We start from the raw sequence: 13,873 nt of genomic DNA on the forward strand, positions 1-13,873 counted from the left end.
AATCAGCATATCTGATATGCAAATGACCCTTATTCTGCAAGAGCGCTAACATTCTGTGACTATAGGTTTAGGGCTGTAAACCAATCTGGGATGCCAGCTTCCAAGTCCCCCTGGAGAAAACAGATGATTTGGAGGGAGGGGTCTATGGCACTGTACTCCTTGAGCTCTCTGTCCTTTCTAGGTTCCATCCCCAAATCTACAGGAGTATCCCAACCTAGATCTGGCAACCTGCCATCCACTGGCAGTGGCCATGGGGGACGTAGCAACCCTAAATTCAATGTATTACTTGGAAGTAAGCCTCATTCAAACATTAGGAAGTATGGTCCTTTGTATCGCTTAGTCTCAGATAAAATATTTAATTAAATAAAGAGAAAAGAAATGAATTGAAGTAAACTAGTACATCATAATTTCACAGCTAAAAACCATTCACTTACTCCAGTTAAACGGTGCTAGAATTATGAAGATCATAAATGGAAGTTGTGAATATACCCTTTTTAATTCAAGAAAATGCACATGGGATATATATGTGTGTGTGTGTGTGTGTGTGTGTGGTTATTTCCCCCCCGCAATGAACCTGCAAGAGGCCAGTGGTCACCTTTGTTAGCTGGAGAGGCCCTGTTCTGAGATCATGAGGGAAAGGAACAGGTCACTTTCTGTGGTAGCACTCACAGACAATTATGTTCCCTGTTTTCCTGTCCATCTGATATAAATTTTTATACAGGGAAGCATTTTTTATGAAACGAGCAAAGATATTGGGTGCTTTTACATTGTGACTGTTTGCAAGTGGCTTCTGCTATTCTGACACAGTAAAAATCCAGTTGCAAAGCATATTATTTAGTGTGTGTGAACACACCCATTGTTGCTGCTTTTAGCATATCTATATCTTTTTAGTAATCTTGCATTTTAATGTCAGTCAGTCAGTCAGTCAGTCACCCTTAATGGCATAGCATTTTAATTTATTTAATGCTGTAACTCTTAACAGATTTTCGAGAGAATTATAATCTTTTTAAGTGTTTGTTTTAAATACTGCATCCTGCTTTGGAACAGAAAATGGTGTACAAATAAACACAATGTGAGAGTCTAAATCAGTAGCAATGCATTCTAACTTGTTCTTACAAAAATGTATATTGTTACCGTTCTGTTTATTTACTTATCAGGTTTATGATGCACAGCACAGGCCAAGATCTACTGGCTTATCCTTGTGAAGACAGCCTGAACATTAGATGTCTGTACCTATTCCTAAAAGGCTAACAGCAACCAATATATATATGAACAGTCTAAAAATATCCAGCTTAGAAAAATAATCAGTAATTTTACCTGCTACAGGTTCCCAAGGGAGTTTTCAAGCTGTTTGGGTTCCGAATCATTTTGTCCAGAATGCCCACTATCTGTTCAAACTTTGGCCTTTCTGCACGTTCTTTCTGCCAGCAGTCTAGCATCAGCTGGTGAAGGCCTGCAGGGCAGTCCATGGGTGCTGGCAAGCGATACCCTTCTTCAATTGCTTTTATAACCTAGTAGGCAAAACAACATGGTTTTGAATTTTCTTTACGGCTTAAAAAGAACTGAACGGCCAAATTAAGCAATCAAAGCTTTATGAAATGTATCTTTCAAATGCAGCCTGTTGTTTTGACACTTGCATTCATGTTGCTGTATAATGAACTTGTTTTTATTTTCCATGCTTATTAAACAGATTATTCTGTGGTGTGTACTAAGAACATGGTTGCATTACCTAGTCAAATCAGCAGCAGGGAACAGCAATTAAATTCACCAAGGGTGCAGCTGATAAATTGATACATAGAGATGCTCTTTGAAAGCAATAGCATTTACCCAAAAGGCTTTTTTTTCTTCTGGGCAAGGAAACAAGTAGCTTTTAATGAACAGAGGTTTGGGTATTTATGCATGCTATGCAAGAACTTGACAAAAATTATCTGAAAACTAGTGGACAACGAAACCAATAATGTAAAATGAACAAGCACAGCTTGGCTGGGTAATATCTGAAGGAATCAGTAGAAGTGAAATCTAGACGTATAAGGAAAGGTGTGATATGGTACAGGGGGACAATGTCAGAAGCAAAACTTACGCCCACTATTTCACTTCCTCAGCTGATTCCATTTGAGATTTAAGCAAAAGACAGAAGAAAGGAGGGGAGAGAAATCACAGGAAACTACTATAAGCCCCTAGAGCTGGATAAGAAACCATGCAGGGGAGCAATGTGTAGACAAAAAGAGTTGTAATAAAGTGTTAAACATTGTATTTTTTAGGGAATAGGGGTAAACTGTAGATACTGCCATGGACTGACATAACTGCATTAGAATTCTTGAAGGGTAGCATAAGACTGTTCCTTTTGCAGTTTGCAGAAAAATCCAACAACAGTGGTTTCTTTTGGGATTAGCCCTAGGAAATTAAGCTGATATGATAAATAAAAACTGGCAACTGTCCAATGTTTGTGTGTACATAATAACCTTGCATATATCTTTTAAAAAATTGTTGGTCTGATGCATGCAAATTCACTGGAGCACAGGACTGCAAAATGAAAAAAAAAAAGGATTGTTAAAAAAGAAAGAAAGAAAAAGAATAAGCAGGCTTTGGCACCAAAATCTTCCACAGAAAAACAAGTCATTGCTAAATGTAACATCACGAACACAGAAAGCCATTGGGATGTAGGGATACAATGTGGTTAGGCTGCTTGACTAGATAAGGGTTCAGATCCCACAGTGCCATAAAGCTCACTGAGTGACTGTAGCATGATTCCCTCTCAGTCTGACATACCAAGTCTCAAATACGGAAGAACCAGATGCATTACTGAGCTCCTTCAAGAAAGGGTGGGATAAAAACATACTTGATAGAGAGAACAATCACAAGTACAATCACGTTAAGACTATCAGTTCATAAAGCAAGGTAGGCAGCAATGTATGCTGTGGAATAATTTGAAGATAAAAAATAAGGTGCAATGTAACAAGCCATTATTGTTGTAACTTAATTCCCTTTACTATCCATCATTCTTTTTAAACATTATTCACTGTTTATCTAACATGTCCCTTTTTATGCATCATACATTCCAATGGCTCTAATTTTGTTTTTCTTATTCTCTACCACTGTTATCTATGACTATGATTGAGTGTAGCTAATACATGAAGAGGTTGCTGTAGGTTTGATGGTTTGTTTTAGAGAGTGTCAAAGTCCTTTCAGTTTTGAAGGGTAAAAATTGTGGTACTGAGCAAGGTATAAAGAAAAGGTGGCCATGTCTAGTGTTCCATCTAAGCTGAGTTAGTGTGAGTTAGCTCAGTTTTTTTAGCCTCCGGCTCACACATTTTTGTCTTAGCTCAGGAAAAATGGCCTCAGAACAAACTAATTTATACAATAGCTCATAACTTTAATGCAAGTAACTCATAAGGCATATTTTTTCCTCACAAGACTCCACAGTTTAGAGGGAATATTTAGAGAGAATATTGCCTGTAACCTATTATTCCACTCAACTTTTATTCCAACATAAAAGGCCTTCTTTCAACTTAAGGGGCTCTTAGGTGGAAATTGGAGAAAGACTTCAGACTTTGATAAGCAGAGTGATAAGATACAGGCTCGTTTTTTTTTTAATGATGATGATGATAGATCGATAGCTAGATCGATAGATAGATAGATAGATAGATAGATAGATAGATAGATAGATAGATAGATAGATAGATAGATATGATAATATAGATAACAGTAATGCTACTACAAGACACGAACAATGCAGCTGCTTTTCACACCAAAACACATCTATAGTTCAAATGAAGCTCAAGAAGTTATTAATAACACGCCATTTCTCCACATAATCACTATGAGATTTCAGGATCAATGAAATGACTTGCTGGAAACTTTAAATCAAGTAATTGTGACATCACTCAATCTAAAAATCCCCCAGCACACAATCAAAATAATATTACATCTTACAGATAGGGTTGCCAACCCTGGGTTGAGAAATTCCTGAAGATTTAGGAGTGGAGCCTGGGGGGGGGGGGCAGGGAAGGACCTCAGCTGGGTATAATCCCATACTCTCCTATCTCTGTAGTCTAGAATTCAGTCATAATTCTACAAGAAATCAGGTCCCAATTGGAGACTGGCAAACCTACTTACAGAACACCTTGTTGGCAAATTCCAAAAAGGAGAAAATTGCAACAGAAAATGAGAAGGGCACTACTGGGGATTTTTGCCAACATATTTGCTCTATCATGAGGAAGAAAATATGATGGAAAACAGCCAAAGATGTTGATGCCTTAAAAAAACCCAAAAAACTTTAGGCTACTGGCTCACATTTGCTCTGAAAGAATAAAATTACATTTTTGAATCGATCATTTTACATAAGATGATGCTGTGCTGGAAGAATGGATGTTGATGCCTTAAAAAAAACAACTTTAGGCTACTGGCTCACATTTGCTCTGAAAAACTAAAATTACATTTTTGAATTGATCATTTTACATAAGATGATGCTGTGCTGGAAGAAAGATAAATAATTCTAAGATTTAAAATCAAAACGTAAAGATGAAGGAAAGATACATCAGCAGTACAGGAAAAGGGCTAAGAAAATTATCTTGGGCTCTATTATTTGCATTATTTGACTCCAAAGTGCTCCCTGTATTAAGAAGTAAATGTATCATGAACACAAATTTAAATAATGCATAGCTCTGAAATGAAAATGTTGCATATAGAGAAAGGAACCTTAATGAGCAATGCTAATGGACACAGGAGAGTCAGAAGCAAGCTTCTGCTCTAACAGCTCACCATTTTAAATTTGGTCAGAACACTGCTACACTCATTCCCTATATTTAAACAGAAGATAAATATAAATATATATCCACATCTATGTATATCCAAACTCCCCTGGAATAACTTCCTGCTAGGGTTGACAGAACCTGGGTCTGGTGGTTGTTGTTTTGTGTGTGTGTGTGTGTGTGTGTGGGTACATACAAATGTGGATATTCTGCAAATGTTCACTTTGAAAACTTACAATTTCCTCTGAGCTTTTTCAAATATCTTTAAAATATTGCAAAAATGAAGACTTATTTTGCATTCACCTTACGCTGCTCTCACATTTGTCTTCTCAGTGCGGCTTCCTTATGATTTCACACTATCTGTTCCGGGGCTGCAGCAAGCAGCAAACAGAAAAGACAGGTTGCTTACCTGTAACTGTAGATCTTCGAGTGGTCATCTGTGCATTCACACTCATGGGATAGTGCGCCTGCGCAGATCCCCGAATCGGTAACTGAAAAAGCCCGGGATTTTTTCGCGCTCGGCGCCACTGAGCATGCGCACGCGACCCACTGCGCATGCCCACCAGCGCCCGCGCGACAATCCCGCCAGTTCCTTCCTGACCGCCGAAAGCCTCTTACTGGAAGGAGACCGTCAGCAGCGGGGAAGGAGGGCGGGTAGTGTGAATGCACAGATGACCACTCGAAGATCTACAGTTACAGGTAAGCAACCTGTCTATCTTCTTCGTGGTCTCTGTGCTTCACACTCATGGGAGATTAGCAAGCAAGCATACCTGGAGGTGGGAAGACGGTCAACCTGAAGACACAGCTTGCAGCACCGCAGCTCCCAACCGAGTCCTCTGCTGAGCATGCACGTCCAGCGCGTAGTGCTTCATGAAGGCATGCGGAGAAGACCAGGTAGCCGCCTTGCAGACATCAGACAGAGACACACCCTTCAGGAATGCCACCGACGTGGCCATCGCCCTTGTGGAGTGTCCACGAACAGGTCCAGGTAAAGGCTTCTTAGCCAACAAATAACAAAGTTTGATCGTCTCAGTGAGCCACTTGGAAAGTCTTTGAGACGAAATTTTGGACCCTAACTTGGGGGCAGAATAGGAGACAAAAAGCTGATTGTCCTTACGAAACCCCCGTGAACGATTCAAATAAAACAGGAGGGCACGCTTGACATCTAACGCATGCAGCCTGCGTTCCTCATCCGAGGAAGGGTTAGGGAAAAAGGTGGGCAACCAAACTTCTAAGTCTGGGAAACCACTTTCGGGAGGAATGTAATGTCCGGAGCCAAAGAAACCCCAGCCTCCCGAAAGGCAAGGTATGGGTAGTCACACCTCATCGCCGTGAGCTCCCCCGCACGACGTGCTGAAGTGATGGCAACCAAAAATGCAGTCTTCCAAGACAAAAGTTGCAGGGAACACATTGCCATGGGTTCAAAAGGACGGCGAGTCAACTTGTCCAGAACCAAAGTCAAGTCCCACAACTGTGGAGGGGATCTAGAAGGGGGATGAAGGCGGAACAGCCCTTTCATGAATCTTTTTGACTGCGGGTGAGCAAAAACGGTGTAACCCTCAACCGAACCATGGAAAGCAGAAATAGCTGCTAAGTAGACCTTGATGGAGGAGAATACCAGTCCCTCGTCCACCAAAGACAAAAGAAACTCAAAAATTGCCGACAGCCCAACCGAGGCAGGCGGCATCGGGGAGTCAGCCACAAATTTGCTAAACTTCTTCCACTTCCTCTCATAAGAGGCACGGGTGGAAGGTTTCCTGCTGCTTTGGAGCACCTGCTGGACCCTAGTGGAAAAGTCTAGTGGTCGATGAACCACGCTGTCAGCTTCAGGTGAGGCACGTTGTGATGGAGCACGTGCCCGCCCTGGGCCGACAACAGGTCCGGTTCTGCCGGGAACTGGTAAAAGGTCCCCCTCGACTGCTGGAGCAGAATCGAGAACCAGCTCTGACGGGGCCACCACGGAGTCACCAGGATGCAGCGTGGCTTCTCCTGCACTAGCTTGTGGACCACCCTCGTCAGCAAAGGTAAGGGCGGGAACATGTACAGGAACCAGCCCTCCCACCGAAGTAGAAGTCCGTCTCCCAAGGAAGCCGGATCCGCACCTCCCCTTGCACAGAACAAGGGGCACTTCTTGTTCTGCGCTGTGGCAAAAGCATCCAACTGCGGGTAGCCCCAAAGTTGGAACACTGGCTCTAGGAACCTCCAATGCAGTTCCCATTCGTGTGGGGAGGCTCCCCCCCTGCTGAGAGAGTCCGCCTGTATGTTGAGGACCCCCGGCAGATGTGTGGCCTTTACAAAAATGTCCCACTGGAGGCACTCCTCCCAGAGATCTATCGCCAGCGAGCATAGTCTGCGAGACACTGTCCCCCCCTGTCTGTTTATATAGCACAGGGTAGTGGTGTTGTCCGTAAGCAATGCCACAGTCTTTCCCGCTAACAGTGGGCGGAAAGATCGAAGGGCAAAGTGAACCGCCAGCAGTTCTAGATAGTTTATATGGCACCGGCTCAGTTTCGGTGTCCACTTGCCCCCCACACATAGATCTTCCAGGTGAGCTCCCCACCCCCACATGGAAGCATCGGTAGCGATGGTCACTGTAGGGGTCGGCAGATGAAAAGGAGCCCCTTGGCAGATGTTGCTCTCTGCTCCCCACCATTGCAGTGAGCGGAGAGTCCCGAGTGGAATGGTGAACCTCTTTCGAGGTGAGTCTCTGAGAGGTCGAAAATGGCGCAAGAACCATAACTGTAGGCCTCTCATGTGCAGTCTTGCGAAGCGTAGCACGCTTGTCGTCGCAGCCATCAACCCCAGCATCCGCTGGAGCTGCTGGGCCGTGCCCCACTGCCGCCTTCGAAGAAGCTGTACCAAATCGATGATGTCCTTCGCTCTCTGCGAAGGAAGAAATGCTCGATGCTGCTGTGTGTCCAACAGAGCCCCTATGAATTGAACTGTCTTTGAAGGAGTGAGATGGGACTTCTCCAAGTTGATCTGCAGCCCCAGGGTGCCGAGAAGACGCAGAGTGATGGCAATGTGTGTTGTTAGACTCTCCCTCGACTTCGCCACAAGAAGCCAGTCGTCGATGTATGGGAAGACGACGACTCCCTGCAGACGAAGATGGGCAGCCACCACACTCATCAGCTTCGTGAACACCCGAGGGGCAGTAGACAGTCCAAACGGCAGGGCCCTGAATTGGAAGTGCCGAGCACCCACTGCAAACCTTAGGAAACGCCTGAATGCAGGATGAATTGTATAAGATTTTATTAGGTACAGGGAAATCCCCGAGAGAATTTTTGAAGGAACATTGGGAAACAGATATTGGAGATAAAATTTTAGATGAAGATTGGGAGAGGATGTTTAGATTACCTCCCTTTGTTACAACATCTAGGTTAGTGCAGGAGCAGGGATTGAAGATGATACAGAAATGGTATTATACACCCATTAAGATGTATTATATTTCTAAATCAGGGAGTAAAAATTGTTGGAGGAAATGTGGAGAAATTGGAACTTTCAGTCACATGTGGTGGGATTGTCCCTTAGTGAAAAAATTCTGGATGCAGGTTGGCATAGAGATGACAAAGATTATGGGATGGAAAATAAGTATATCCAAAGCAATGGCAATTATTAATTTGGATGGTGTGGGATTAAGATCAAAAGAGGATAGTAAATGGATTAATTTGATGTTAGTAGCAGCAAGACAAGTGATAGCAAGGAATTGGAAAGAAGCTGAGGAATTGACAATTAATCACTGGAGGGATAGAATGAATAATATAATTATTTTGGAGTATTTAACGATGAAGATACGAAGAATGAATGGATTAAAGGTTAGGGAACAGGAGGAGGGGTGGTTTAGGAAGATGGTGAGATATTTGGAAAAGTTTAAACAATTTAAGACGATTGGTTGGTTAATAAGAAAATGAATGGATAAGATGTTTAAATAGAGTGACGGAGTTGTATTTGGACGAAATGTTAATAGTTATAAATTTATGGAATATTATAATGTATCTATGGCCTGGGACTCTCACAGAGGTGGATTGGTGGTGGAATACATAACAATAAAAATTTTTATAAAAAAAAAAAGGATGAATGCTGACATGAAAGTAGGCATCCTTGAGGTCCAGGGTCGCCATCCAGTCCCCTTGATTGATGAGGGGCAGGATTGTTTGCAGCGTGGCCATTCTGAACTTCTGGTACCGAATAAATTTGTTCAGACTCCGAAGGTCCATGATAGGCCTCAGGCCCCCGTCCCGTTTGGGGACCAGGAAGTAGCGGGAGTAGAAACCTCCTGTCCTGGCCTCCAATGGAACTTCCTCTATGGCTTGTTTTTGTAGGAGGTTGTTCACCTCCGCCAGCAGAGGTGGGGAAGGGGGAGTGGTAACTACCACGGACTGGTCTGGGGTCTGAATAAACTCTATTATGTAGCCCTCTTTCACGATGGACAGAGCCCACCTGTCTGTGGAGATCAACTCCCAGGCAGGCAGGAAAGGGCGTAGACGGATGGAGGAGTCGGCAGTGGGAGCGATGACGCGTGCTAGCGGGAAGTCAAACCCCCTGCTTCTGTGGCCAGGCCCCCTTAGACTTGTTGGAAGGCTGGCCCCCGTAACGGTTTCTGCCGTTACCGGAGTAGGACGGTCGTTCGGGTTGTTGAGAACGAGGACGCCACTGCTCCGGGGAGAACTTTTGGTATGGTTTTTTGGACCAGGGTTTGGGCCATTGCTTGGATTTAGAGGACTTGGAGGACGACTGGACACCCAAGTTCCTAGACGTCTTGACACTCTTGTCAAACTCTTGCAGCGCCGTGTCAGTTGTGGCGCTGAAGAGTCCATCACCCTCAAAGGGTAAGTCTTCAATAAAGGTCTTGGTGTCCTGGTGTAGTGCCGTTGACCTGAGCCAGGAGTGCCGGCGGATGCAAACTGCAGAAGTAATAGCCTTGGCTGAAGCCTCAACCATATGTTTCGCCGCGGCCAGCTGCTGTCTGGCCACAACGAGACCTTCTTTTTGCAACTTCATTGCCGCCGTCTTCTTGTCCTCGCTTAAAGAAGAGAGGAAGGGAGAGAGCTGTTCCCACACTGCATACTGATATCTGGCCATGCATGCAGCGTAGTTAGCCACCTTAATGCCGAGTGCCCCCGCTGAATAGACCTTGCGGCCCATTACATCAATCTTCCTGCCCTCCTTGTCCTGTGGGGAAGAATGCACCTTCCTAGCCTTCGATGAGGATGAGACCACCACCGAGTTCGGACGCGGGTGGGTAAACAAGAATTCGGCCCCTGCCTCCTGGACCCTGTACATGTGGTCCAGCCGTTTGGAAGAGACCGGTGTCGAAGAAGGCTTCTTCCAAGGTTCCTTGATGGCCTGAAGGATCACCTTGGTAACCGGCAGGGCCACTGCAGTGGACGTGTTCCTTTGCATGATGTCAAACACGTTGTCATCCACTACAGGCTCCGGCTGAGTCACAGGCAGTTTGAGGGTGGCAGCAATTCGCCTCACGAGGTCTCCGTAAGACTTAAGATCCTCCGACGGCGAAATCGGAAGATCTTCCGCCGTTTGGGGACCCGGTGAGGGTTCCAACTCCGGCTCTTCAGTTTCCGACTCCGATGAAGAGGAGTCTCGCTGGGTAGAATGCTCCGAGAGCATCGGGGTCGATTCTCGAGGTGGAAGCTGAATCAGCGGTGGTCTTAGCGGGGTCTCGACCGGAACCAGCTGACGGTCTGGGGGAACCGAAACCGATGCCGACGCCTTCCGGGATCGATGCGAAACCCTCGACATCGAAGAAAACTCCGACGCTTGCTCCCAGTCTGGATACTCGTCGGGGTACCATCGACAGGATTCATACCTGGAGTAGGAAGGCTGCCACCTGCGCTGTTCCCATGGTGGTATCGGGAAGCGCTGGAGAACGGGAAATCGCTCTCGCCTTTGTCGGGACTTGAACGGCGGATCTATGACCGGTGCCGAAGCATCCACCTCCGACGCCGAGTCACTGATCGACCGCCGACGGGAGCCGGAAGATGAAGACCGTTGTGTGAGGTCGATCTCTGGCTCGTGCTCCGACGCCGACAGCCGACGGACTGATGGGCTCCGAATCGGAGAGACCCGCGCCGACTTTGACGGTTTTGTCGATGTCGATGCACCACCCGACGGGGAAGGAGTGCGGGGTCGCTTGCGCTTCTCCTTCGACTTCGCCTTCTTAAGAGCTCGGGTCCCCGAGTCCTCTCGGCGTTTCTCAGCGGGCGTACCCGAGCCCTCGTGGGAACGGTTTGTAGCGCCACGCTCCTCCGGCAGTTCTAAAGTCAATATCGGAGCGGCATCGGCCGATGCGAGCTCCTGTGCCGGGGTGTCGGTCGACTTCGGTGCCGATGACTCCATCGGTCGATGAGGCCGAAGCGCCGATTCAGTCAGTGCCGCCGATAATCGAGCCGCGCGGTTCTTTCTGGTCTGTTTAGAGAACCGAAGGCAATGCGGACACGACTCTACCCTGTGCGTCTCTCCAAGGCACAGCAGGCAAAGGGAATGGCCGTCCGGAGGGGCGATCTTCTTGCCGCAAGCACGACAGCGCTTGAAAAACCCCCAGCGACTTTCCATAAGCAGCCGCCCGAGAAAAAACTCTCAGCTAAAAAACGACTGAGAGAAAAAATGGGGGAAAGCGAAAGCGGAGCGCCCCAATGGGCAGGCCGCCAGACAAACGGAAAAAAACGCTTTTTTTTTTTTTACTATCTAACTATACACTATCTAACTATATACTAATGACTAACTAACGAACTATTTACACAGTGAAAACGGGCAAAAACGAGAGAAAAGAAATTCTCACCGACCGGGAAAGCAGAAAGTGAACCTCTCTAGCGCGGCGGTCAGAAAGGAACTGGCGGGATTGTCGCGCGGGCGCTGGTGGGCATGCGCAGTGGGTCGCGTGCGCATGCTCAGTGGCGCCGAGCGCGAAAAAATCCCGGGCTTTTTCAGTTACCGATTCGGGGATCGGCGCAGGCGCACTATCCCATGAGTGTGAAGCACAGAGACCACGAAGAAGATCTGTTTTTTAGCGATTTCTGTTTGCTGCGTGAAAATGTTGACTCTTGCTGCAGCCCCAGGGCAGATAGCATGAAATTGGAAGGAAGCCACGCTGAGAAGACTAACGTGAGAGCGGCGTAAGGTGAGTGCGAAATTGGTCATAAACAGTTTGCATCAAGAACAAAGGTGTATACTCCCAATGCCTTTTAACACAGATCCCTGTTACTGTAACCCTACATGATATTATAGTTGTTCACCACATTGCTTCAGCTGTTTCCCTGCAACAGTTTGTTTCCTATAAAATGCTTGAATTTTTCAATGTAATTCATTCATCAAGAAATTCATACATATAGCATATATATGATATTGACTGTATGTGTAAATACCATATATGGCCAAATAAATAAATTGAATTGAAATTGTAAATACCATATAAATTGTTTGTAAAAATTGCAAAATATGCATTTAAATACAAATTACTTTACAAAACCAACAGCAAAAAACAAAAAACAAAAACAAAACTATGGAAAGTAATAAAACCAAATCTACAAAGGAATGAAAGATGGAGTGTTCACTGATCCATAGCTGATTTTTCCTTTTTCTAAATTTCAGATTCTCCAAGTGTTTTTTCAAAAGGAAATTTCAATTCAATTTTTCTATCTCAAAAATATTTTTCATTCAGTAAAAGTCCGTCTTGAAAGTAACATTACTCCACCTATTGCATTATATAGGTGGGAATTTCCAAAGCTACTCTAAATATAAGCATGTGTGTTTTGTTCATTTTTTAAAATACGTTTTTTTTTCCTATTCAGAGTCCAAATATTGTTTTAAAATAATAGAGCTAAAATATACACTTTGTGGATTATGCCTTCTGGCTGTGGGTTTTGTTTTGTTTTTGCTTTTCTATTTGTCTTTTTACTTGTGTAATCTACTAGGGCAGTGGTACTCACTGCACAGATCCTGAATAACCACATTCACAATTCTCATGAACCAAAAGAATGATATAATTACACAAACAACACAAAACAATATATAGCTATAATATAGGCCCCTTCTGCATTCTGTTTTTACTCCATAGTTTCCCAGCAGTTAAGTTGTTATGCCTTTTATTTGGATAATTTGCTTTCATTCTACATATGTTAAATTGCTCAGTATTTCATGCCTAGAGCATCACTCTGTATGGATTATACTTTCTGTATTTCCACCCCATCTGGGGGAGGGGATATACAGCTGCTAGCTTATAGAGCAATTTAAAAAAACACCTAAAGATTGGCAGCCCAGCTGATTCCTTTCAAATGGTTCTTGCACTGGTTCCCTTATACCTGTATCCCACAAACCATCAATAAAATTATTAATGAGGGTGGGAAAAGTTAAAGAGGATGCTAGTTGAACGTTGCCATTTTCCTCTGAGGAAAGGAAAGCAGGAAATCACTCTGATGACCTCACAGTTCAGTAATTTTTTTTTCACCAGTGATCCCTTTGTTTTTAAAAAATGTACCTGTCCAATACAGGACTTGAACAAACAACCCTTGTATAAAACTTACAAAACTTAAAAATACAAAACTTAACACTCTGAGGCAACTGGCTGCTTTGTTTAAGCTGAAGAGAAATACAAGCATGTTTCAAAACCTTTAACTGCAGACTCAACCTCTCCCTCCATGATTCTGCGAAAAGAAAGAGAAAGGCTCTTTTGTCTTTGTAGAAGGAGAGAAAGAAAAAAGAAGTGGGGAGGGGGCATCAACCAAAAAAGAGAGAAGCAGAATGAGAGGGCAGTGGGCAGCACTTAAATACCCACAGAAAGAATTCTACTTTAGAAAGGATTAGCAATTTAAAAGCAGTTGAGAACAAAGAACTGCAGCAAAAGGAGTTTTGCTTATTGCAGGGCAGTAGAGTGCTGGAAGCGGTCTGGATGCTGAATGATGGTTAACAAATGCAGAAGACATAAAAATGAGCGCAGCGAGACAGATGTGAAAGCGAAACACAATGTAGAAGAGAAGACTTCAATGTGCCCAGAAACTGAAGCAAAATACAAATGCAGAAAGGGCCATAATCCTTTCCTTTTTTTCGAACAGGAACACACAGGAACACAGTTCTGGTGGGCTTGGTCAGGGCTTTGACTCAGAAAA

General features: G+C 44.4%; 1 protein-coding gene across 3 annotated transcripts in view; it reads right to left on the reverse strand.

Annotated features, from left to right (window-relative positions):
• The window catches only part of EPHA7 (EPH receptor A7), a 268,727-nt gene that overhangs the window by 2,945 nt on the left and 251,909 nt on the right, over positions 1-13,873 (reverse strand). For all 3 annotated transcript variants that reach the window (XM_060237277.1, XM_060237267.1, XM_060237288.1), the window contains one exon: positions 1,318-1,511. In XM_060237277.1, coding sequence (XP_060093260.1) covers positions 1,318-1,511 — 194 coding nt within the window. The remainder of the gene's footprint in view (positions 1-1,317; positions 1,512-13,873) is intronic.

Source organism: Heteronotia binoei, chromosome 1 (assembly GCF_032191835.1).
Source record: "Heteronotia binoei isolate CCM8104 ecotype False Entrance Well chromosome 1, APGP_CSIRO_Hbin_v1, whole genome shotgun sequence".
Taxonomy (NCBI): Eukaryota; Metazoa; Chordata; class Lepidosauria; order Squamata; family Gekkonidae; genus Heteronotia; species Heteronotia binoei.